This window comes from Lycium barbarum, chromosome 3 (assembly GCF_019175385.1).
Source record: "Lycium barbarum isolate Lr01 chromosome 3, ASM1917538v2, whole genome shotgun sequence".
Lineage (NCBI taxonomy): Eukaryota > Viridiplantae > Streptophyta > Magnoliopsida > Solanales > Solanaceae > Lycium > Lycium barbarum.
Genome location: NC_083339.1, coordinates 25056936 through 25083623, shown reverse-complemented (window position 1 = coordinate 25083623; position 26688 = coordinate 25056936). Strand labels below are relative to the sequence as shown.

General features: G+C 36.6%; 2 protein-coding genes across 8 annotated transcripts; one reads left to right on the top strand and one right to left on the bottom strand.

The window, feature by feature from the left end:
- Positions 1–270: 270 nt before the first annotated feature.
- On the top strand, positions 271–19343 carry LOC132630812 (uncharacterized). Of its 6 annotated transcripts, XR_009578704.1 has the most exons (26): positions 271–514; positions 1827–1951; positions 3289–3373; positions 4094–4147; positions 5547–5638; positions 5729–5832; positions 6747–6822; positions 7561–8017; positions 9006–9344; positions 9442–9645; positions 9748–9846; positions 9928–9997; positions 12417–12544; positions 12648–12936; positions 13019–13239; positions 13319–13443; positions 14104–14221; positions 14344–14399; positions 14499–14589; positions 14650–14857; positions 14978–15049; positions 15125–15222; positions 15313–15375; positions 15900–16288; positions 16368–16432; positions 18871–19343. XR_009578704.1 is itself a non-coding variant. In XM_060346411.1 (24 exons), the coding sequence occupies exons 1-24, from the start codon at positions 464–466 to the stop codon at positions 18982–18984; spliced, it is 3333 nt and encodes a 1110-aa protein (XP_060202394.1). In that variant the 5' UTR covers positions 273–463; the 3' UTR covers positions 18985–19343. The 6 variants fall into 6 exon arrangements, 3 of the variants coding, with proteins under 3 accessions (XP_060202394.1, XP_060202393.1, XP_060202395.1); XR_009578705.1 differs by having other exon boundaries at positions 15908–16432; XR_009578703.1 differs by having other exon boundaries at positions 15900–16432.
- A 419-nt stretch (positions 19344–19762) lies between these two features.
- Positions 19763–24021, bottom strand: LOC132630813 (selT-like protein). 2 transcript variants are annotated; one of them, XM_060346413.1, is made up of 4 exons: positions 23759–24021; positions 23310–23383; positions 21856–22174; positions 19763–20198 (listed from the first exon to the last, which is right to left on the bottom strand). In XM_060346413.1, exons 1-4 carry the CDS (start codon positions 23927–23929, stop codon positions 20079–20081), a joined length of 684 nt encoding a protein of 227 aa, XP_060202396.1. In that variant the 5' UTR covers positions 23930–24021; the 3' UTR covers positions 19763–20078. The 2 variants fall into 2 exon arrangements, with proteins under 2 accessions (XP_060202396.1, XP_060202397.1); XM_060346414.1 differs by having other exon boundaries at positions 23765–24021.
- Positions 24022–26688: the final 2667 nt, after the last annotated feature.

The following is a 26688-nucleotide window of genomic DNA, read 5'->3' as shown; positions in this document are numbered from 1 at the left end:
GAAAGGATCTGAAATATTGGAAGGAACTAAAATAATTCTACCACTTGATTCCTATCCCAAAGATATACGAGCAGAGATAAGTAATATGGAGTACATGAATTTCTAAATTCTGCATGAATAATACATGAATTCCTCGTAACTAATTCATGTATTACTAATACCCGCCTAACTCTGAACTGCCAAACGAGCCCCAAAGGTACAACAAAAATAAACTCAAATTATTAGGACGGTCCAGCCTTTTTATCTTAGCGTACAATTCGAGAAATGAATAAATCTTAAATTTTACATTAATACATAGTATAACACCACAAAGCTCCCAAAACGTTATGGAGTACCATTTCAACTAAACAAACACAAGAATAAAAAAGCAACGCCTAAAAGCCATTCAAAATTCGAAGTTTTGTGAATATATTAAGTAAATAATAAATTCGATCCAACAAAAAATTCACTTCTCATTTTCGCCATGTTTGCGAAGAAGTTTTTTCAAAAAGCTACACAATATCATCATAATCAGGTGCGTTTTTTGCCATCAAGTGTTATTCAGTTGACTTTGATATTTTAATATTTGTAATTATTCATAATGTTTGCTCATTTCAGTAAGAATCGGTTTTTAGGAATTAATTTTGATCGGAATTGATAAAATTCGTTGTATTTGCTAAAATTGGTAGTTTTTTTTTTTTTTTTTTTGCAACTGAGTTGCTAAACTGTGAGTATTTGATTGATTATTGCTGATTATAGTGAAATATATTGGTGAATTAATTATTTGTAATTATTGATAATGATGCTTATTCCAGTAAGAATCGTTTTTTAGGAATTAATTTTGATCGAAATTGAAACAATTAGTTGTATTTTCTATTTTGTGTTTGCTAAAATTGGTAGATTTTTGTAACTGAGCTGTGAAATTGTGAGTATTTGGCTGGTTATTGCTGATTATAGTGAAATAAATTGGTGAAAGGCTTTTATGATGCTCATTCCAGTAAGAATCGTTTTTCTAGGAATTAATGTCGATCGAAATTGAAATTATTCGTTGTGTTTTTATTCTGTCTTCGCTCAAATTAGTAGATTTTTTGTAACTGAGCTGCGAAAGTGCGAGTATTTGATTGATCATTGCTGATTATAATGAGATAATATGGTGAAAGGATTTTGATGATGCTCGAGTTTTATATAGGGACTTATGTGGAATGTGGTTCTGTTAGTTATGAAGTCTGGCAATTTGAGCTTCGCTAAATAGGCGTTCGGCCATGCAATTTGGAGCTCAAATTTGAAGTTCTCATAGTTTTCACAAATTGTATTAGAGTTGGGGAAGTTTTGATAGTTTTCACAAATTGTGGGGTTTTCATGTTTTTAAGAAAAAGTACAACTTTTGAGATCCAATTTGCATGTTTAAACAAAATTTCAACTTCAAATCTTGATTTTAAATTATGGCCAAACGGGCCCTAAGTTTAGTTGGTCCCGAGCCCTCATAAAGGAGGATGGTAAGATAGCTTGACAGTCGGAGTAAAGAGAGTGAATGGATATAGATGATTTATATAGTGGGGCCAGCTAGTTTGGGATTGAGATTTGAGACCACGTTGGTTGTTATGTATGATTTTGAATATTATTACAATCTTCAAGAATTTGGAAAATACCTTTGGAACAATATATAGTGTATTACTAACCGAAGAGGAACATATCGGGCATTGTTTTTAGAAAATGTGATGCTAATTTAATTGGTTGATGTTACTCTATTGGTGCTTAATCAGTTTTGGTATTCATTCCATCCATTTTGTAAGACTTGAATGTAGCTGGTGGAGTAATTCTTTTGTTTCTACATCTTTTTTGTTCAGCCAAATGGCAGTGGTTTGACAGCAAATGACCTGAATATTCGTGCTACTGTACATTATGGTATCCCCTCAACAGCATCAATTCTTGCAGTAGACCCCGTCCAGCGACTATTGGCCATTGGAACATTGTAAGTTAAAGTTTTGATCTTATGCACTTAATTTGGACAGAAGCCTGTTACCTCAGCTGTTAAGTAAACTACATAACTTTGTTTTGGCTGGTATGCCTTACTTCCTTGTGCACAAAAGTAATGAAATAGCTGCTCCTGACATCCTTCTTTGAAAGCATTGGGTCGTTGAATCCTGATCGTTGCAGTTTCTACACTTCAGTTCTGCATGGAACTTCCCCCATTATAGGCATAGTTTATATAAGCTAGTATCACACAAACTTTGGGTTCACTTGTTAGAAAATGCTCGGATCGTTCAAATAGCTATGCACACATGTTGCGGATAAACATATACTTCAACAGTGGATTGTTTTTGGTAGAATTGGAAAATTGCTGCTGTTAGGGTTCTTGAATTCGGTTGGTGAAATTTTTTGGAGAAGGTTGAAGAGGCTAGAGAGAAAGTTATAGCTTATCAAAGTTTTTAATCTTTGCCAAGAGATAACTGGTGGATGCAATAGGCGTATAGCCACTATTGTTTGGCTGCAGGGAAGTTATGTTCATGTGTTACCCCCACTCCCTTGTTTAGTAAACGATACTTTTACCAGTACCCTGTAGTCTTGCTTGTCAACATGATGACATAATACATCTGAAAATTTAAATCTACATGAAAAATACTATTAAATTCCAATATTGTTAATCTCAAGATTATGACATAGTACATCTGAAAACTTTAACCAAAGGTTTATCTCTGTGACTCTTGGGAAGCTAAACTGGAGTGGGAAGTAAAAGTTAGGTATTGTGGTATTGACTTTTAATAACAGGAAATAGGGTCTCATTGTCAACTCTAGGGTAAAACTCGATGTCATACCTACTTTCTTGAGCTCAATTGATCCTTGAAGCAATAGTGTTCTGATTAAAAGGGTAGATCTTGCCACATTATATTATTATGGTTGATTAGGAAGGCAGTTCCTCACCACATTATTCCGAAATGCAAAGAACAAATGGAAACTTTCTGTTTAGATTTACAAATCAGTCAGGCACTGGTTGGTGGGGGGGGGGGGGGGGGTGGAAGGAGTCTGCGATGATAGTATATTAAGCTCAACGGGGGTGGTTGAGTCTTAGTTAAATGAATACAGGAGTAGCTATGCATTTTCTGTTTCTTTTCCCTTTTATTTTTTCTGATTGAAAAGGACTTTCATTTAGGGGTAGCGACAATCCTTTTCAGATGGATCTAAAATGAGGTGAAGGCTCGGGATGTACATTTTAATCTGTCCATATTATCTTGTAGTTAGAAACTATTCACCTATACAGATGGCTTGATGGCTCTATCTTGTTAATGTAGTATCTAAATATTTTTGCAGGGATGGTAGGATAAAAGTGATTGGTGGGGACAATATTGAAGGTCTCTTCATTTCTCCAAAGCAGTTGCCTTACAAATATTTAGAGGTATGTTTTGCACATGAAGTCATTCCTACAGATACTTAGATCATTTCTAAAGTTTTCTGAAGTGTATACTATTCGATATTCTTCTGGAGCATTTTGTAACACCTCATGTCTCTGATAATGACTTGGATAGTGGAAATTTGGAGCCTGGTTTCCTTATCAACAGATTTAAGAGTCTCTGAAAGATATGATCTTTAGATTGATAATGTCAGGTCTATGAACAAAGTCAATGAGGAGCTGGGTTTTCAATCAAAACAACGTCCAATGATGACCATTTTTGTTTTGGGTGTTGCATTCCATGTGTTTACCTTGAATAAGAGGAAAATTTAATGAAATATGCCTACATTATGGTATATGATGCAAGGATAGGAAAGGGTATTCACTTTTTTATATACTGTTTTCTTCTTGAAGGGGGAAGTTTCACCCTCATGAGGCTAGGTGTTTTCTTGTTTGTCAAAGCTAACTCTCAGCTTTTTTCTTTTGCTAGTTTGGGTAGTATTGGTCAGACATAGAAAAGGTTCTTTGCTGAATAATGCCGAACTTCGCTATTATTTTCTTCAGTGATCTGGCTTACTAGCTTTATTTTCCTATAACACTGATAAACTGATGGTGTCTTCATTTCTTGCCCTTTGATTAAATTCATGATTTGTTGAATCTGTCTCTTTTACAATCTCAAGGTATATGTTTAATCTGTTCTCTTTTATTTGTCTTTGTCTGTCGCAGTTCCTTCAAAACCAAGGTTTTCTTGTCAGCATCACAAATGAAAATGATATTCAGGTATTAATTTTACCAGTAAGTTTGTTTTTAATTGCCCTTTTTAGTGCAGCATTCTCAAATGTTAATCAAAGATGAGAAACTTAAGACCAATTGTGCGCCGTAGTTTGTATTGTATTTCTTGTTGGGTTTTAATGCCTTCTTTGGTGCAGCATTCTGAAATGTTAATTAAGATGGAAAAGAACTCGATTTGGCGTGGTAGTTTGTATTGTATCAGTTCCTTGCTTTTTCTTGCTGAGATAAGTTTTTTTATGACATTTATAATCAAGGAACTCTTGCGTGAGCTTGGCCATGCCAGGACCTTGCTAAGCAAGTGACCGATAGAAGTCTTGCTTTAGGTTGGTGGATCTAGCTGTACCCTAATATTATAATATCTTCGTTCAGTATTTCTAGGGCTGTGCAGGAAAATGTGAGAAAGCAGATATACATATTGAATTAAGATCTCAGTGGAACTTTCTGGTAGCCTTAGTGATTAATAAACAAGAAATAGCATCTAACAAATTAATAAGAGATCATTACTTCTAGTTACGCCATAAAAAGAATAATTGCTAAGAGATATAGCAAGTGTAGTTTCTTGAAGTGAGCTTCTGGTGTAATGTGAAGAATGTATACAACTTCAATTCTACACTGGATTTCATACATTCTTCTATACTGAAATAGTCTAAATCCACTGTTCTACTTTATTTTGAGCACCCACTTGGTGCTATAATTGATGAAATTATTTATCCCCCAAGAAAAGTAAAAAGCAAAAGAAGAAAATGTTGTATGTTGCAATTACGCAGGGCAGAATCTCTACAATTTTGTGGTGAATTATGTGACTCATTTTTCATTCGAAAACCTGCTATATTTGTACCTCACTACCTTGGACACTGGTCCCTCAGATGCAATCGTAAAAGCACAGTGATGCATAGTCCATGGAGGCATTTGAGGAAACTTATCTTTCCCTTTTTTGATAGGTTTGAAGAAACTCATGTTTCTTGTTGTGTTAAAGTACAATGACTCAATTTTTTAATCTCAAAACCCGCTCTTTTCATTTCCTTGAACATGTGTTTATCAAAGAAAATTATACATATATGTTGAATGGGAAATATTGCCTGATGGTTAAATGAAGTTTTGTTGTATGCATTTCAAATGTCTAGTAATCACCATTAGAATTGCAGTTACTTCAGTACCTAAAATTATACTAAGAAAACCGTTTCCATGATTTTCATTTTTTTACGTTGAGACTGAAAGCAATTAGACTTTGAGTGATGAATGGTTTGGCTTTAAGGGTGCATTTCCTCATTAAAGGTTGCACTGATTTTGGTGCTCAGAGGGGTCTTGTAAAATTCGGGTTAGGAACTGTTTTCTGGTTCTGGGGTACTGGGTCTGTAAGATTTCTATTTCTCTTGCTTTTGTGCAGGTTTGGAATCTCAAAAGCAGATCTGTAGCTTGTGATTTGCAATGGGATTCAAATATAACTGCTTTTTCAGTTATCAATGGATCTTCCTTCATGTACGAAATCGATGTGCACACAAGACAGTTTTTACAGTCTAAGAGTTGAGAGTATCTCATGCTTGTATTAAATTTGTCCTGTCATTATAGGTATGTTGGAGATGAATATGGAACAATCTCAGTTTTGAAGTTCTGTGATGAGAGCAACAAGCTACTGCAACTGCCATATCAGATCTTATGGAGTTCTCTTTCTGGTGCTTACTGCATAATCTTTGTGAAAATCTATTATCTGATCCATTAGTTTCTATGATTATGTCTGTTCCTTATTCTTTGTAAAGTGACTCTTGTTTAGTTGACATTTTTCTTACTTGTAGAGTCTGTTTTTAAATTCGAGCTATTTCTTGGCGGTGTTAAAAACTTTGGTTACGGGTACAAATACCTTATTCATGTTTAAGGAAGGAAATTGACTAAAAAGAGCTGTGGATTGGGTATACCAAGATATGCCTTTCCGTATTTCAAAGTCTAGGGATGCAAATTGCAGATAATTAGGCCTAAATCGTGCAATGTCAATAGATGGACATGTCTCTCGATTCAGAAGAGATTCATGTTCATTATACTAGAGTTCAACCATTTTGTTGCCATCCACCAAGAAAAGCTCTTCTTAGGTTTAATATAATCTTGTGTCTAGTATTAGAGGCTATTCAATGAGCTTTATGCTGGTACCATATGCACCTGTAATTAACAGAGCTATATCTTCTCCTTCAGAGGGATTTGCCTCCTCATACCTTATTCTGGCATAGCTTTATTTCCAGTACATTAGCTCTGGATCTAATTTCTGCTGATACAATCAACTTGAGTAACTTTGGTTTAATATCCTATATTGTTCAATATATGTGGGATGTATGGCAGTGAACTAGCTGGTCTAGAAAATTATGGCCACAGATGACAGTTGGCTTTATTTTGAGATTTTCAGATCTTTCCATCAGACTAAGCATCTCCACCAAGCATAATTCAATTGTTAAGATAATATCTACTGGATTGATTTAACTTCATAAGTACCTAACAACCGTTTGTTCATCTGTCTAAAAGTTTCTCATTTTTTCAAATTCTCATGAGCTTGTACTGCAATTCAACAACTTCTAAGGCTGACTACTTTTTTTTTTGGCAGAAGCAGCTGATTTTCCGTATTCAGATCATCAACCAGTTGTTGGAATTCTCCCCCAACCTTTTACTTTCGGAAATAGGCAAGTCACAATTAGTGCTTAAAGTTTCTTCCTCAACCATCATTAACTTTATGTTGACTAAAATAAGCACTGTCCTGCTTTTGATTTGTTTATTTTTGTCTTTTAATAATTGCCTTACAAGGTATATGTTCTGTTATTCAGTTGTGGTCTGGGACAATACAAATCGGAGAATCTTACATGTGAATGAAGCTAGAAAAACAGAGAAAGGTCCCTTGCTCACAGATTTTTCTTATACTTGACTCAGTTATGAGGTGGCATTCAGTGGTGCTTCTGGGATAAAAGAAGTGGTACTCGTGGGATAAAAAAGAATTGTTGTTGAGCAATTTCTACTAGTAATTAGCGAATACTAATATAAATTGGTCCTAAGAAGCCTGTCAATGTAGTAAAAGCTATAGATAAAGTGACATCTCCACTCATTTACCATTTGGTTCAACTGTAGATGCCTTTTCTGGGCAAAGTCCTTTTCTTGCGTTGTTTTGAGTTAGATCAAAAACCAAGAAAGCAGTATATTTCTATTAATCAATAGGAGGTGCCTGGGTAAATACTAAGCAAAATGGAATGGTGGAGGCATCATTTACTGGTAAGAAAACTATTATTCCCCTTTACTGGTGGCAACTAACAAATCTGTCAATTGCTGTACGGGGCTGTCTTTGTGACTTTATAACTGTAGTTTGGTTCCTTAGAATCTTGAATATGTTTTCGCTTTATGAATCCCTGAACTGATGACATTTATTGCAGATTATTGATTGCATATGAGAGTGGTTTAATTATACTTTGGGATGTCGTCGAAGCCCATGTTATCATTGTCAAAGGTGATAAAGATCTCCATTTGAAGGATGGTGCAGTAAATTTTAAAAAGAACGCAGATTCCAGCTCTCCCGATGATCTATTGCAGCACCAATTAGAGGAGAAAGAGATAGCCACACTTTGCTGGGCATCCACTGATGGGTCCATTCTTGCCGCTGGGTACATAGATGGAGATATTCTGCTTTGGAAAATATCAAAATCGACCGCAAGAAAAGGTCAAGAAGCCGGACCATTTGATAATGTTGTTAAGCTACAATTGTCTTCTGCTGAAAAGAGGCTTCCTGTCATTGTCTTACACTGGTGGGCAAATAGTAAATCCCGGAATAATAGCGATGGCCATCTCCTCATTTATGGCGGTGATGAAATAGGATCAGATGAAGTCATTACGGTAAGTTTTACACTTAGTCACAGAAATATTCTCATTATTGTTTTATCATTATGCTATATGCTGGCTCACTAGCTAAGTAGACTTAATTTGTTAGTTCGATAATATTTGTGCCTCAAATTATAATATGTTGCATTTTTGGGTCAACATGAAATGCACTTTGGGCCGAATGAAACTGAAACTGAGCAGTCAAATTTAAAAATTGGACTTCCTATGCATTTTGAGCATTGAAGCATTAGGTTTGCTAGTCTATATCATTGTAGTGAATATAACGTACCTTTTAAGTGAAGAGTAAACTCAAGTTATTTTTTTGTGTGCGTGTGTGTGTATATTTAAATTGCAAGTATGTTGCCTTTTGAAGTTTGAAATGATCTTGATTATTAAAGTGTATTTGATATCTAAAGATATCTACCATTTTAGAGTTTTTGTGGATAAGTCAAGTTGTTCTCGTTGTAGCATTTCTAGTGAGGTAGATTTGATTTAAAATCTAAATAACATTTACACTGATGCTTGACACATTGAGCAATCATTTGAAATTTTAACACATCTATCATTCAATTACAATCAATTTTAAATGCTAAATTAGGTTATCAGACAGCTGCCTTAGGTCAGTCGGAATAATGAAGAGTCTATGCCAGTAGAACTGCACACACGTACGTAGTAAATTTTACAGGTTGCTTAAACAAAATCATTTCCCGACAAACTTCATAAAATTCTCGCTCTTTATATTTTCCGACATTTTGTGATTTGAATGTTTTAAGTGTTTATGGGAGCATACATGTCTACTTTCGGAACTAGTGGTAAAATTCCTACAGATTCAGCTCTCGCTCTTCACCCCCAGAGAAGGGAAAGAATTTGAACAGCAGCTGTTTAGCTTCTGTTGGGTCTCACATTTTGTCCTGGGGATATGCCACACCATCCTACTAGCTATATTCGCAAACGTAACCATATTTAATGATATAGGCTATTTTCTTGTGCTTTGCTGCTGCAGATTCTTACTCTTGAGTGGTCATCTGGAATGGAGACTTTGAAATGTGTTGGTCGTGTTGACCTCACTCTTAGTGGCTCATTTGCAGATACAATCTTATTACCAACTACTGGGGCAACATCAACTGATGAAAAAGCTGCTTTATTTGTGTTGATGAGTCCTGGGCAACTAAACCTTTTTGATTGTTCTACCTTGTCTGACTTGGTATCCAAAGAGGAGAAGAAAGTATCTCTATCAGCTAAGGATTTTCCTGTAGAATTGCCAACTGTTGATCCTTCCATGACAGTGACAAAGCTTACCCAGTTGCATTCAGATGGAAACACAGGGGAGCTTCTGCAAGAGGTGCTGCAGCCCCATATCATTATCTCCCTGCTTCTCATTTTTCTAAAAATCCAGACTTAATTCTAATTTAGTTGTATTTGTTTTTTATTTTAACTAGACACCTTTCTTCAAGAAGCTTTCCACAGCAACATCATCTGAGCCTAACAGATGGCCCTTGACTGGAGGGGTGTATAATCATATTTCTCGAGCTGAGACCAACAGGATTCAGAGTGTTTTTATAGCTGGTTATCAGGATGGATCTGTAAGGATGTGGGATGCCACTCATCCGGTTTTCCGTCTCCTTTGTGTCTTGGATAGAGAGGTTGAAACAGCATCTAAAAGTTCCATGTCATTTTTCATGAGTGGCATTTTTTTTGTTAGTCGTTTTGATATGGAACTCTGACTTTACTCTCGTGATTTTCAGGTTAAAGGTGTAAATACAGTTATATCAATTGCTTCAGTTTCAAAAATAGATTTCTGCTCCCAGACATTAAGATTGGCAGTTGGGGATGCATGTGGTCTGGTGGGAAACACCTTCTTACATTTCTAATTTGGTGGTAGTGTATATCAGCCTATTTAATTTCCTGTTTGACATGAAATGCAGGTGCGTCTTTATGATTTCAAACGTAGCGATACGGAAAACTTCCATTTTGTTACTGATACTAAAAATGAAGGTAAATGTAACTGTTACAATTTCCTTCTTGTCATAGACTGATGGCCTGCCTGAAGAGTACAGTATGCTTCACATACTTTACACAATCCTTATTTAGTCCACTGAATTTCAATAAGATCTCATGGCTAATAACTACAAAGTTTGGAGGTTTTCTGTGATAAGGTTGGAAAAAGATTAACCTCTTTGTCAGAAATAGACTATGAATTAAAATAAAGCATTCTAATTCTTTGATGTCAGGTAGATAAATTCAATTTTTGAGGTGGAATTTGGAAGTTAATCTTAATTTCCTAACTGAAACTTGTAAACTTGGGATTGGAACTTTGGCCAAATATTTTAGTCTAGCATTTGATTAATACTTTTGCTTTGAAACTGTTCCCCCAAATGCAGTTTGATGAAATAATGAAATTCTATAAGAACTTCATATCAAAAGATCTTTTGGTAAATAGCTTCTAGGATTCATGTGTCTGATTTTTGTTGAAGTAAATTTTTCCTGGATGAACGTTTTCAACCTCGTCTTGTATATTTTGTACCAGCCTTGGTGAATACATATTTGTATAAGAGATTCTTATACCCTATGTTCATTCGGGTGTTTACATAACCCCATTTAATCCTTCCTTATCCGGTATAGCCCATTTTATATACTAGTGGTAGAAAATCAAATTGCCTCCATTGTTGATATTTTGGAGTTCATATCTTCAAAGTTGAATATGAAAATTGTCAGTCCTATGATTGTTTGTTGAAAAACTCGATTTGTTATTGTGTTTGGAGCTCAAATCGTGGTTATATACAAATATGAAAATTAGATTAGGAAGGTAACCCACCAGTGTTGAACAAGCTTGAAAAGGTGAGTTTGAATTTCAAAATTTGATTAATGTGAGAAATTTAGAGTGGGTGTTGTTTAGACTTGTTGGAATTAGCCTACGGAGTAAATTTGACGTCATTTAGGTTAGTTTTGAACAAGAATTGCTACTGAAAATCGCATAAAAAGTTTGTCACTGTAGCTAGCGACGTGTCATACACTTTTATACATTATTGTTTACTTTTATACAAGGTAGATACATTTTTATATGCTATTATACATTTTTATACAAGGTAGATACATTGTTTATATCTACCTTGGTATGTTGTTGTTGCAGATACATTGTTTATATGGGTGTATAAATACTGTATGATAATGTATAAGGGTGTATAAACACTGTCGAAAAAAAAAATGTCAACGACAAACTGAAAATATGACTACATGAGTGCAAAGTGTTTTGCTTGGCTGTATATTTTGAAACTTCGCCTTTGTATAATTGTAGCATATGCTTCACTATTTTGTTAGTCAACAAATGTTGATTTTACCGGGACATTTGGGGTCAAGCAAGTTGAGACAGCGGAACACATTCTTAAACAGCAACCTGTCTAACATAAAGGACAAATAAGGTTGTCCCTGATAATGGTTTTGTTCTCTTAGTTGAACTTGATTATGACAACACACCTCTGACCACCTCTATGGCTCCAGGTAGCTGTCCACAGTCATAGCAAGCTACTTTGTGGCCAATGATTGAATCTATGGCACAACATGTTTCTTTTACCAGTATCCTTTTCCCTACAACTGAAAATGAGTGATGTGTTATGGAGTATGGCGGACAGACCATTTAGTTTCCACATTGATTTCAGACATACAACAACAACAACAGCCCAGTGAAATCCCACATCTTGGGGTCTGGGGAGGGTATAATGTACGCAGACCTTACTCCTACCAAGGTAGGATGGCTGTTTCCGAGAGACCCTCGGCTCAATAGAAGCATAAAAAGGGGGTCAGATAAGGTTAAAAGATTTAAAACGATATTGCAATGAAATAATGCAAGCGACACAATAAAACAGGATAATCAAGGAATTCAAAGCGATATGGAAATGCAAATCACGAAAGCGGCACAGATAAAATAGAGTAATCAAAGTACAGAAAGTAGCAAATAATAACATAAATCAAAGCACAAGAAATTATAATGCGCTAATGCGCCTACTAATAAGGAAAGATAACGAGACTTATATACTAGCCTTCTACCCTAATGTGGGTCCTCCACACCTTCCTATCTAAGGTCATGTCCTCGGTAAGCTGTAACTGCGTCATGTCCTGTCTAATCACCTCTCCCCAATATTTCTTTGGCCTACCCCTGCCTCTTCAGACATATATTCCTTAAATATTTGAAAAATGTTACATAGTTAGACTCTGCATAAAAAGTAGTACTCCCTCTGTTTGACTCTACTCTGCAATAAAAAGCTGTTTGACCCTTCAAATAGTAATATTGTTTGACAGAATTGGGTAAGAGGAAATAATATATCATCTCAGTATTGATATATTCCTGATTTAATTTGCATAATTCTTTGGAGATCAACTGTTATCTGTGAACTCACTGGTATATACCTTTTCTTAGTTCATAAGTTGGCACAAGGTCAAGGACCTTCTTGCAGAGCTGTTCTAAAGCTTCTCGATGTTCGAGTCCGAGCAATTGAGTTTGTAAATCATGGAGCCAAACTTGCAGTTGGATATGAAAATGCTAAGGTCAGAAACACTATCATTTTCTTCCAATTTTGTGATGAACTTATGATGTCAGTTTTATTGTTGATTAATGTGGATACTTATTCTCAAATGCCTCCACTTTTAGGTTGCGGTGTTTGATATGACATCATTATCAGTATTATTCTTGTCAGACTCCGTATCTGTTGGTAACTCTCCTCTGGTGGCGCTGATTGCAAAGAGATTTGTGCATAGTGACGGTCATAGCAAAAGCCCAAAACAATCAGAGCTTCCAGAAAACCATATGGAGGAACTCATGTTTATTTTAACTGAGGATGCAAAGATCTATGTAATTGATAGTGGTAATGGTAAAACGTATGGTTCAGGGCCCCTGCATTTAAAGAAAGTGTCAACTGCGATTTCTATGTATGTCATAGGCAAGTACATATTTGGAGAGAAATCCAAAGTTTTTTGACGTGTAAGTTGTACTCAGTTTTGTGTTGATTTCTTGCATTTCAGAAAACAACATCCCATTTTCTGGTATAATAAGTAAGCAGCCAGAATTCAGCAAGGATGATGCAGCTAGTAATGAGCCTTCACAGGAAATGACCGCTGGTGATCAAGGTGATAGGGTTCCTTTTCTAGAAAATGACCCATCCAGGAAACACTTTGAGGAGTCCTTTATTCTACTTTGCTGTAAAGATGCAATACGCACTTATGCTACAAAATCTGTAGTTCATGTGAGTAATTTGTCTATTACGTCTGCATTTTTGTTTTCTTGGATGTTCTAATATAATTAGATTTGTTTTTTCAAACTAGGGGGATAATAAATCTGTTTGCAAAGTGAAGCTCGACAAACCTTCTTGTTGGACAACTACTTTTATGAAAGAGGGGAAAGTTTGTGGATTACTATTACTCTTTCAGAATGGAGATATCGAGATTAGGTAAGCTTTTTCTTCCGAAATTTTCTGGGCTAGTACGTTTCCAAAGCTTTAAGGATCTTAGTAAGGCATAATTGGAATATTTTCCAGTATTTGGTTGCCTTAAATTGTTAAAGATGTTCTCCAAGAAAATAATCACATCAATCAATCAACCACACCTCGATCCTAAACTACTTTATGTCAAATGGAGAAAATTTAGTCCTGTCATTTATGGATTTTGTTCATTGTTTCTTTTCAAGTATCTCAATTCGTGTAGTCATTTTCCTTTTACAATTATCACGATTTGTACAATACATCACTTGCTTCAACCAACACATAATATTGTTGTTAGTCATAATACTGCGCCATTACCAAAATATTATTCTGATGCCCTATCCCCCATCTTCTAGAGATGGAGATTAAGAAACAAGTTGTTTGAGACATACATTACTACCTTTATATCCAATCAAATGTTGGAAAATGATCTAAAAATAGTTTTTCAGGGTAAGATTTTCTAGAACTTTTTACATTATACTAAATGCACCGTGAATGTACAAGTTTTTCTGTGTCTTATACAATTCCTTACTGTTAATTATGGAAGATTGCTTCTTTGCTGCATGTCCATGTTAATATATTGCGAAAGAACTGTGTGTCAACATATTGCTAACATCTATGTATCTCCAGATCTTTGCCTGATCTAGGGTTAGTGGAGCGGACCTCTTTAATGTCAGCTTTAAGGTGGAATTTCAAGCCAAATATGGACAGGGCGATGAGTTCCATGGAGAATGGCCATATTACTCTGGTAATCAGAGTTGCAGCACATGCTATTATCCTATCGCATTTAGCATTATTGTTTGCTTATTGAAATTTCGGCCTATTCTTGCACGGCTGTCCTCTTAACATCTTTGTCTTAACAAATATCAGGCTAATGGTTCTGAACTGGCTTTCGTGTCCTTGTTAGCTAGTGAAAATGATCTCAGGTATATGATCAGCTAGTGCTACTTTTCCATCAGGTGAATAGCTCACTCATGAGCAGCATAGGTTGTTCAAAATTAATGATTCAACAATGCATTTTCCAGAATTCCAGAATCTTTGCCGTCTCTTCATGATGAAGTGCTCGCAGCTGCAGCAGATGCTGCCATGAAATTCTCCACTCAAAAGAAGAAACAGGTCTGGTTGATAAAGATGTTTCCTTGTGGTCTTTGTTTTGCAGTGGCTGAATGCTTATAGATGTTGCTGCAGGGTGGTGGCCCAAATATTATAGGTACTCTCGTTAAAGGATTTAAAGGGGGAAAACCGAATCAGAATATGGATCTCAGTCAGATGTCTAAGTCAAACTTTAGTCATCTGGAAGGTGTTTTTATGAAGAACCCACTGCACCCAGAACCGTCCCCTACTATCACTAAGGAAGTTCAAGAAGAAGTGGAGCTCGATATAGGTAATATCCCTTCATCTCTTACTTCTTCATGAGTGATATCTTTTTCTGTCCCTATAAATTGGTCTATTCAGCATTTCCGTAGTTGACGTGCCCCTAACTGAAAATTTACTTTTGACACAGATGATATTGAAATTGATGAGCCTGTTCCTGTGGCTTCTACTTCATCTCATAACACACAAAATAGTAAAAGAGGTAAACTTACATCGAATCGATCATCTGTACTTTCAGAATCCATAATAACAAATATTTTCCTTGTATATATTGCAGTAACTGAAAGAGAAAAGTTGCTTGATTCTGAGGGTGACGATGCCAAGCCCAGACCTAGGACACGTGAAGAAATCATAGCAAAATATAGAAAAGCTGGGGTAGTGATATTTGTTGGTCTTAATGACTTTTTCATTCTGAACTCTGTCTAATAATGTTCTTAACGTTATTCAATCATCTATATCTTCCAGGATGCATCATCAGCAGCTGGACAAGCAAGAGACAAGCTTCTAGAACGCCAAGAAAAACTTGAGGTAGGTTATTAGTTTAAAATGGTGAAGATGCGCATGTATAACACAAAAACGTTGAGCATGATAATACATGAAACCTAAAAGGGTTGTGAGAGCATAATAAGCAAACACCATGTAATGACCCCAGATATAATTTTGGGGCACATGGGAAGCACGTGAGTTTTAAGTTCCAACTCACTCCCATATATACACACGGGAACCAACGGAAAGAGTTATGTAAAAATTTGGCTAATTCTTGATTTCTAGTTCTCTTCTCTATTTCATCCGTCTCTTCTTCGGCTCTGCTTCTCTTCCCTCATCTTCTTCCTCCTTCTTATTCTTTTAGAGTTTTAGGATTTCACAGAGAAATTCAAGCTTGTTAATGGAGTTTAGCTTCAAATTAGTTCTCTTTCATTTTACTCTTCTTTGTAGCAACTGTTGTATTGAATTCTACAAGTAATAAAATTTCCATTTTTGCCCTAATTCTTTGATTTCGATCCAAGTACATTACAAATGGTATCAGAGCCTAATCTTGGCACCTTTGGGAGTTTGACAGCCATGACCGAAGAAATTGCATTTGACGGTTTTTCAAAGACGATTCAGTCGGCTAGTGTCCGGATTGGGGAAAAAATGGATAAAATGAACTGGCAATTGGACAGATTATTAGAGAGGTTTGGAATCAGCCTGGAAGATAAGGGAACCGATTATCATGTTTTTAAAGAAGATCAAGAAAGTACAGCAGGACCAAAAGTTTAAAAAATATTGGATATTGAGTCAAATGAGGTTGAAGAAGCTTCAGTAACTCAATCAGGTGATGCTGAAGAATCCGATCCTGTAGAAGGAGTAATTCAATCAAGTGATGCCGAAGAATCTAACAATGTAGAAGGAGATTTTAACCGAAGCTCGGAGTTGGCTGAAGCGCATTCTTGCTTGATGGGTAGGGCTACCAGTTCTTATACTACATTCAAGTTGATGACTATGGAGATAAAGGAAACTAATGACTTCCCCATGAGCAGGCTATCAGATGGGCGCAAGGTGTTTGATAAAATGTCAAACAAGAGGCTCCATAACAATTCATGTGGTAGATATTCTGAAATTCATATCTTATGTTATGTACGCCATATATTACACATAATTCAAGTTTGTTATCTTCCAATGGAAAGGGGTCCGCCAGGAAAATATGTAAGCAACCTTAGTATAGAGTGCGCTGGTGATGTAAGCAAATCTAGAATGGTTACATGGTACTTCCCTTCTAATTTTCTTCAGGGGTATGTTGAAAAACAAATCGAGTCACACTTGCTAGAAATTGTACCCGGTTTTTGTTTAATGAACACCTTCTTGATGGTTTTGATAGAAAATATACTCCAAGTCTGTTTCTTTTCAGAGATGCCCATGTTCTTCTTTCTTCGTCATCTTCAGTTTGACCAAAAAATAGAAGTGGTTCATGTTAATTCCAGTATTACCTGCTATAAGAGTCTTCATGTGACAGTTTTATTGCCTTTGGAAATACAAGCTAAGCTGGGAGTGAAAGTTGATGGGCGTGCCCCTTATGATTGCTATGTTAGAAGAGCTGATTGGAGTTTGCTTGCTATACAACGCAGTGGTAGAGAGATCCTTTTTGTTGAAGGTCCTGGCAGTGTATTTTACAGCAGTGGTAGAGAGATCCTCTTTGTTGAAGGTCGTGGCAATGTATTTGACACCAAAATTGGTGAAAATCCTGAGGTACAATTGATTGGTTATGAATTATGGACCAACCTAGTAAGCCCCGGGTCATCAACAACTCTAATTAAATTTACAGTTGCAATGATAAGTATGAAGATTAAGCTGCCAATTTCAAAACATCTGAAGCATATTGTCCCAATTACAAATGCCAAATTAGCTTGCTGCAAAATTTTAGAAACAGTGCCAAATCTGAAGATATGTTGGGTGGCATTGTTAAACTTTTTAGCTATTGAGTTTGATAACTTGGTGGTAGCTATTCTCTTGATATCAGGGGTAATGAAGGTGGAATACAGTGAGGTCACGCACATTGATTTTCATATGGTGCGACGAGCTATAGTTCTGCTTAGAACTAACATCAACAGCATAATTATGTTGGATGTTTGTAGTAAGGGACAGTTTGCAATTAAAAATTTCAATGGTTGGAGCTTTGGTTTAGCTCAGTGATATTCCAGACTTTTGTGGTAAATTTATATGCTTCACACAATCTGAAATCTTGCCAGCTCAGGAGTCCTTACGAAAACTTTTCTGCTGCCGCAGTCGCGAACTTGAGTGAGTGTATTTGCTTCTTGTGTTTAGCTACTGCCCTTCCCATCCATTTGGATGAACTTGGAAGGAAGGATGATAGAGCAAGTCTAGTCTTTGATTCAGGAGCTTCTGAAGATACTCTACTATACATTAACAAAGAATACCTTCTTAGGATTGGTTTAAAGCTATTAAGTGCAGATGCTTTAAGGTTCTGTCCTGAGATAAGGGTGACTGATCGTGGTATGAAATATATCTCTAGCATTGTCCTTTTGTATTGCAACCTTGTTGTGGACTTGGTGGTTGTGCTACCTGCAATTCCACATGGATATGGTCGGAATGATGGTGGAGACGATTTAGGCAAGGTAGGTAACAGAACAATTTTGGTTTTCGATCCGGGAGGATGGAATTTGGACCAGTTGCTACTACTTGCCAATTCCACAATGAGCTTCTTAGATCGGGCAAAAGAACATTATCTTTTAGGCTCAATGATTGCAGCAATTCATGAGTCATCCTTCATCAACAACCTTGAGGACAAGGTTGATTTCAAGCGGGATGGATTGTAATGACCCCAGATATAATTTTGGGGCACATGGGAAGCACGTGAGTTTTAAGTTCCAACTCACTCCCATATATACACACGGGAACCAACGGAAAGAGTTACGTAAAAATTTGGCTAATTCTTGATTTCTAGTTCTCTTCTCTATTTCATCCGTCTCTTCTTCGGCTCTGCTTCTCTTCCCTCATCTTCTTCCTCCTTCTTATTCTTTTAGGATTTCACAGAGAAATTCAAGCTTGTTAATGGAGTTTAGCTTCAAATTAGTTCTCTTTCATTTTACTCTTCTTTGTAGCAACTGTTGTATTGAATTCTACAAGTAATAAAATTTCCATTTTTGCCCTAATTCTTTGATTTCGATCCAAGTACATTACACACCAATCGTGATTTAAAGATTAGAGGAAGTGGGGATAGATAGGCAGAGGGGAAATTGAATAGGAAAGCTGCACTATTCAGAATCAAATGATAAATTCTTCTGACACCTTATTACCTTACACTGCCAGAACCTTTATGTTGCATATTTGATTGTTTTGTGGAAAATAATATGCTCATTCTTCTGTTTGTGCTGCAACTTGGTCCCTGGGCATTGTCTGGTTCTGCACTGTGCTCCTCTTTGAAAATTGCTCAACTCTCATTATATTGTATCCAGAGTCTTCTTTTGTCAAACCTTGCTTATTCTGGTTTATTGTTAACACGTATAAGTCTATATGTTTTTGCAGAGAATTAACCAAAGAACTGAAGAACTACGGAGTGGGGCTGAAGACTTTGCATCATTGGCAAATGAGCTTGTCAAGGTAATGGAAAATCGCAATCGAAAATGGTGGCAGATATGAAGATAGGCCTTGAATTCTTACTTGTTATTAATCATCCTTCACTGAGCAACAGAAAATTCGTCATTTTTACACCTAAGCAAGTGTCAGGGTTTGACATGTAAACTGTACAGATCGCTCTGGCTATTGAAAACTTTGGGTTAAAGCAACTGATGAGAGTGTAGCTAAGGTTATTTTGTGAAAGCTTAGGTGGTTTGTTGTTCATGAAGGAATAATCCACCATTTTTTTCTTCATTTCCAGTCTGTTTTGTTTCTCTGCAAAGGAAGATTACGTAACAGATGGCATATTTATTGTTTGTGATGTGAGTATGGCCTTTCAAAACAGATATAGAAAATAGAATGACGAATTATAACGTGCAACATTTCTAAGTTTTTTGAGTTTCTGAGTAATTGGATATCTCCAATGGAACATGAAAATTTATGCTTCACTATTTATTTTCAATTGGAGCATTTTCAAAGCTCAACCTTGGACAGTTTCTTTCTTATGGTCACCGGTAAAACTGTCAATTCTTTAAAATATAACAACGAAACCACCCTTACAGTACCCAGTCTGGTTTCAGATCTACCGATTTCAACACGACTACGATTGAAGCAGACGTTCATCTACAGTTGGTAGTAAATGGTTCAGCCTAGCATGCGTTAATCCTGGAACTGGCATGTACACTGCACAGATTTACCATTAACTACTGTTTTCAGACTTGATCATGTCTGCACATGCATTCCACAAATCAGATGAAAGGGATAATGAATGTTAGGCTGTGTGCCAAAACAGGACGTCTAATGACTATTAAGCATATTATTATTCATTCAAGCTTCTACTAAATACTGTTTCCATTGTGGGAGAAAGTGTTTATACACTATAAAACTCAAATGTCACAAGGATTTGAGGAACGAAAAAACTTCAAGAGTGTCATTTTATCGATACCAGAACCAGTCCCTTGAGTTGAATGTTTCTGTGCGAAAACATTTGATGGGAATCAACAATTTCTAAAGAAGACTGTTGGATCTTTTCATTGTATGTATGTCTATCACTACCGGAAGAGCACAACAGCAAGTCTAAATTATGCGGAACAATTGATCTCGTGAAATCTCCAAATCTACAACAAGGAAGATGCACCAAGGCCATCCACTACCCTTGAGTTAGCAATCCTTCTGCCAACTAGATCTTTCAGCTCGATTTCACCAGGAAACCTGTTCTCCTTCAGTTTAGAGAAAACCTGTCATACAAATAATTGAACAGTGAGAGGAGACACAAGAATTTGTAGCAAGGTGTACTTGCTATGAATTGAATAAGGAAATCCAGTACACAGTAAGTGTTGCTGAGAAGGAACACAAAAGCAATTACTCACCCACTAGATAAAAGTAAAATATCCCAAGAGGCCAGTCTAGGGGTGGGCGTTTAGTACTTCAGTTCGGCTCGGCTTTTAAGAACTTTAATTCGGTAATTCGGTCTTCGGTGTTTTGATTGTATATACCAAGTACAGAACCGTAGTTTGTTCAGTCCAGTTTGGTTTTTTTTCTATCGTTTCTAATCGGTTCTTTTGTATGGGCGTGGGATGCTTGGTTATTTTCTGCTTAAAAAATGGGTTATTTTCGATTTGGTACTGACAGTTGGAAAACTAAATAAAGGGCAGCCCGGTGCACTAAGCTCCCGCTATGCGCGGGGTCCGGGGAAGAGACGGACCACAAGGGTCTATTGTATGCAGCCTTACCTTACAGTTGGAAAACTAAATAACACATCAAAATAAATTAGCCAACGTGAGCTTCCTCGTGTTTGAGTTTAAATAATAAACACCCCATATTAACATGGTATATCTGAACAGCACGATAAGACACATCATAAGGACCTCCAATAAAACTAGAGAAAGTTAGCACGAATCTGAAATATACACACGAGCTTGGATCAATCATGTAGTAGCATTGAGAGCACGGAAAGTGCTGCAGCAGGTGCAAGACTCTTCCAGCAACTATCTTAATGCAGATGCCAACTACTGCAAATTATTCACATATATATATAGTAAACCTGAATTCTAAAACTAAGACTTTACTGCATAGACCTATCCAAATCATAATTCAGGACCATAGTAATTTTCAGGTTTTAAAGTGTAATCAAGTAGTTCCTTCAAATTGCACTACTAGCAGACTGAATTTTTGTCCTGTTAAACTGGATACAGAGCTGACTTCAAAATCCGGGTTATGCAAAAGACAAGAAATGTAAATGGACCCAATCTTGACTCACATTCTCAAGTCATATAGGATTGCAATCAATTAAAAACTTCATATCACATGCTATAGGGGCTACAGGGATTCCTGTGAAACATGATACTTCAAAATTTAGCTACACTTGAAATACTTCATACAAAGGCATCGCTCAAAGATGATTCTCACCAAATTTAATAGAAACATTTTATATAATTGAAAAGGGACTATAACATGCCAATGTCATCCTCATTCCAAAATGAACCACAATTTGTCTTAGGCAATTTCCCCCCTCTGTGAGCAGGTGAAAGAGAAAGAGAGGTGTTCAAAGAGTTAAAGATCAGTTTTTTATATTCATGGCTGCATATCAGATGAGTCAAAAGTAATGTTACACTTCATTTTCTTTTCAGAAAAGAGTGAAGTTAACATGGTAAAGATTAAAAACAACCTATCTGAATAGCGTATGGCTGATAGTGCATCACAAATATCTAAAATGATCAAACAGCCTCTTTAGATGGACCATCTAGTAAAGATGATCTCCAGAATTTCTTTTCTCATTAATCAGATGGTTTTAGACAGAAAAAAAGCACAAACTGGTAATCATTTACCAAAGTTTTTGAACCAAGGAAAAAGCTAAAAAATAAGGATAGCATAGACAGATTGATGAGTACATACCAGTTCACCATTAACATACACTTCAAAAGCACCAGAACTTTGAAGCATGGACTGAAAGAAATTTCCCAGGAGCCAAGTGGTTGCCATAGTCCCAAACCTGTTTGCACGCAACCGATAGAACCATGGAGGAGGTACTGCAAATCCCAACCTAGGAAATATTTGTTCACCAGCCATTACAAGGCCAATGACACCAAACTGGAAAACAGGTACTACTTTACCCAACAAACGTTTTGGAAGTGGAGGAGGATAGTTAGCAAGGACGACATGGATACCAGGAAACTGACTGTCCAACATATTTTTCATTGTCACAGCTGTCCCTCTGCCAAGAAACATGAAACTTAAATGACCAATTCAATGAAGTAATGGAAAGTTAACAAAAATTACTTTTCCATATAATGCTGCTGCATATATCTTGTCTTATCCATACAAAGGAACTACATCAATGATTAGAAACTTTTAAGCACCAAACATATCAAGCATGCACTTCTATGGATTCTACATATTTGGCATATATGGGAAAGGTTTTTGCATCTTAATGGCATTCAACAGATCACACAAAAGAAAGTTGTACAATGTCCTCTCTACAAATCAAACGAGAAAGTTATGGCATTCTAAGAGACCTATACTAAGGGTGTGTTCGGTATTGAAAAAAAATGTTTTCCATGGAAAATGGTATTAAGGAAAATAAGTGGGTTTCTTACTTATTTTCTTGTGTTCGGCACGTAAGCAAAAAAATATTATCTTGAAAGCATTTGTACATAATCTAAACAAATACTATGGGAGGTGGGATGGGGGTAGGGGTGTGGGGTGGTGGGGATGAGGGCTACGGGGGTGGGGTGAAGATAAGTGTGTTGGAGGATCGAAAGGACACAATCTAATAAAGATCCCACTTGTAGAACTGTTTCCCCACTTCCACTAGGAAAGTCATTTTCCCCATTTTAAAGAAACTTGTATTCCTAGGAAAAATGTTTTCCAAAATTTTTGACCAACTGAACATTGGAAAATTGGAGAAAGAATCTGGAGAATGTTTTCCTCCATACGGAACACTCTATAAGACTATTACACCTCTTAGACTGACGCTGAGCACTCAATAAGATGAGTACCAATCATGTTGCACAACCAAGATATTATGTTCCTCGATAACTCCAGATTCTTGGCAGCATCATATATTTCCTTGCGGATATAGAGGATTTACACAGCCGACTCGTCTAGTTTGGGACTGAGGCCAAGTTGATTAATGAACTGATAATATATTTCACGACTACCCCTTTTGGAACGACTTGTCTATCACATAAGCTAACATATCAGTTCAATGGCTAATTAAAAATCCAAACTTTAGGAAGAATAACATATAACATATAACTTAAAAGAAAAGCTAAAACAATATACTTTATCTAAGCATTTCCATAAATCAAGTAAAACTCATATGATGCTAACAAGAATAGAAACAAAACCTGTAAGAACAAGAAGAGCAGAAATCAATGCTGACAGTGTTACCAATACCAACTGCACCAATACCACCATTTTTCTGCAAAGTCAAACATTGAAAGTTAAAACCAAAGATACCCTTTAAGTTAAAAGAGCAAAAAAGCTACTCCATCTGTCCCAATTTATGTAATACACTATGGATTTAGAGAGTCAAACTTCTTTATTTCAACCGTGAATTCGGACACACAAATCTCTAAAAATTTTGAAAAATAATTTACATATTTAAAAACTACATAAAAAGTACTACTACTGAATCACAATAATTAACAATCAAAGGGGCATACGAATAAATAACGTTTTTTGTTTGACTCTCGAAATCCAAACCGTATCACATGAGACAAGAGTAACAAACATTGAGTTCCCAGACATTAAAAATGAAAACCAAAGACACCCTTATGAGACAAACATTTGATACCTGAACCTGAGTAGTAGGGAATTGAAGAGTCTGAGATTGTTGGATCAGTGGCGGCGGTTGTTGTTGGTGATCTGAAGTGGGCTTTTGAGGGGGAGGACTAAATAGTTGGAGAAGATCGGAGACAAACAAGAAAAAGGGTAAACCCACAAGAAGAAGCTGAGTTCGATCCATTCTTGCCAAAAAATGAAATGGTCTTTCTTGAGAGGCAATGGGGAGTTTTTCTTCTCCGTTGAGATGATGAGGGTATTTGTTTTCTTGAGAAACATGTTCTTTATATTTAAGGCCGGAAGAATAAACTTACGGTGACAAAAAAAGTCTCCTAACTAGAAATGGGGTCAAACTTTTTCTAAAAAATGTGATTAACTTAAGTTGGGATTGAATTATAATTTTTAAAATTTATAATTTTTTAAAAAGTACACAAAAATCCACACACATTATACAAAAACTATCACTTCGCCCCACGACCCCAACTATTTCTTCATTTTATTTCAAAAAAAAGGACGGTTCCTCAGGCGACTAAGCAGAAAAACCGGCGACCACCCCCACCATTGTTGCTGCTGCTCGTTCCTCTTCAAAATTAGTGTTCTTCCTCGTAGTTGCTGCTGCTTCTCTATTCATTCTTAGGTGAAGTTTTTCTTTCACTTGGTTCAAAAGTTAGGGTTTTGAAATCAGAGTATGAAAATGATGATTTTGGTTAGAGAAGATGAAGAAGAACATGAGTTTGTCTTGAATGTTGTTTGTTTTGTTGTAGTTTCGTGTATTTGTTGCACTTGTTGGGGTTTGTGAGTTTGTAAATAGTGGTTGTGGTTGTGAAATTATGGTTTTTGGTGTTGTTTTTGTTCTTCTTCTCCTTGTTTAAAAAACAAAGGCTTGCAATTTTGTTGATGTTTTCCAACAACTGAGGTTACCTGTTGCAGCAAATTCAGCACTTGTTTGACAGTTGCAAACATCTGTTGAGGTTGTGTTACACCTTGGAAACATTTCGCGTTATCCAGACTGTGGACGGCTTAGTATGAGCTCAGGGGAGAGCAGAGTTATACAAGGATTAGGAATGAAGATCATAATATCTGAGCATAAGAATATATACAAGGAGTAAACCAGTTAACATGGATTAGGAATGGAGAGTGCATGGAGTAAACCAGTTAACAGGTTACTCGATGATAGCCCTCGTAACTATAAGTTAAGGTGGGGCCCACATGGCGGGATTTTATAAAGGACATATGAATAGATATATGAGTAGTAAATGGGAAGTTGAGCAAGTCCTAAGATGGACCCTTAAGCCAAATATGGGCATAAGTCCTCCAAAAGGATGATTTAAAGATACGTTTTCGGATGACCTGACTCGGAGGGGCCAAAACGCTATCATACGTTTGGAATTTGGAAAAACACAAAGAATGAAAGTTGTAGATAATTGAAATATCTTTCCAAAGGTAGGTCGTGGGCCCTCACACCATATCAGGATCAAACGTTATGGCCATTTTAGTAACCAGACCTGAAGCTGCCAAAAGGCTCCGCGGGCCCCACGTGGGGAGGTCGGTGAAACCGACCTAGGGGGGCTATAAATACCCCACAAATTCGTTTTTTTCAGCATAATAACACTCCAAAAGCTCCTAGAAGCCTCTCAAATATCTCCCAAACATTATAGTCCGACAAATCAAGAATTTAGCAAGATTACGCCAAACTAGTCCGTGAAAGGTGATTATTTTTGCTTCTACTTACGCTTGGTGTTGGAAAAAGGTTGATGTGGCTGAGTTTCTTCAATATGAGGTATGTTATTCATCCCATCTCTTGTGTTGAGTTTATTTGAAGGTCTAGCAAGCTTTAAAAATGAAAATAGTTATGGAGGAAGGGTCATAAAATGTCGTGTTGTAGTTGTGGTGTTTATGGGCTGTCTTGAACATGTTGTGGCTGTGTGGATGGACTGATTTATGCGTATAAAAATAGTATCTAATATTGTTGGCGTGTTGATGAGATTATACTCCTTAGTTGGGATGAAAGGAAGTGTATATAATTGTTGTTGTATGTCGAAAAAAACATCGTGTGGGATGTTATGGAAAATATTGGTATGAATAATAGTGTTGTGATGTCGTTAGTGTTGTTGTTGTTGATTGGTTGCTGAATTTTAATTTTGGGATAGGCATATAAACAGGGGAGGTGCTGCCCGATTTTCGGCAGAATATGGAATAGTTTGATTTGAAAACCGGGAACAAGTGTGCAATAAAGAGTCTAACGTTAGTATAACTCCTCTTAAATGTAGACTTGCGAGCTCGGACGAATAAGCGTAACTAATAAGGCGTGACACAGGTATGTAAGGCTTACCCTTTCTTTCTTTGGCATGTCTTAGAGCCCAATAAGGTATGATATGCATCTTGGGGATTATTCTATTCTGTGATTCCGAGTTTGATTATGATTCGTATTCACTCTTTTGATATGTCTCCATGATTTCTGAAGTTCTATTTAATATGTTTCCGAGTCTGCCTATGATTCTGATTCATTTCTGATATAAGTATGTCCGATATGATCGAGTCTGTTATACGATTGAATAATGAGATAAGTATAAAGAGTTTTGTTTTTGAAAGAATTATGTAAGTTTTGATGTTCCTAACCTTCCAAAGGATCTCGGATTTGCTTTGAAGCGCTTATGGAATGTTCTGTACTTCAAACATCCATAACTTTCCCATACGAAGTTGGATTGACCCGAAACTTGTTTCTGAGCCTTCGGATGTCGGTAAGTGTGTGTGTGCCTCTATCTGGTCTTGATTTGTATGCATGTGGTTTCTCACGACTCTGCTCGTGCACGTCTGAGTATGTCTTTTCACTGCGTCCCGGGTCAGGTTCTGTTGTCGTGCACTTCCTCTGCATTGTTCACCGCGCCCCTCGGTGGGAGAGCCGGGTTCTGTTATCTGTGTATGATGATATGGGGATGGCGG

Excerpts from the sequence above, each read along its gene's own strand:
- LOC132630812 (XM_060346410.1), top strand. The coding sequence starts at position 464 with ATGTTTGCGAAGAAGTTTTTTCAAAAAGCTACACAATATCATCATAAT. Across the intron at positions 5,833-6,746 it reads CTTATGGAGTTCTCTTTCTG|AAGCAGCTGATTTTCCGTAT; the intron begins GTGCTTACTGCA and ends TTTTTTTGGCAG. Across the intron at positions 15,050-15,124 it reads CACACAAAATAGTAAAAGAG|TAACTGAAAGAGAAAAGTTG; the intron begins GTAAACTTACAT and ends TATATATTGCAG.
- LOC132630813 (XM_060346413.1), bottom strand. The coding sequence starts at position 23,929 with ATGGATCGAACTCAGCTTCTTCTTGTGGGTTTACCCTTTTTCTTGTTT. Across the intron at positions 23,384-23,758 it reads TCCCTACTACTCAGGTTCAG|AAAAATGGTGGTATTGGTGC; the intron begins GTATCAAATGTT and ends TTGACTTTGCAG. Across the intron at positions 22,175-23,309 it reads TGCTCTTCTTGTTCTTACAG|AGGGACAGCTGTGACAATGA; the intron begins GTTTTGTTTCTA and ends GTTTCTTGGCAG.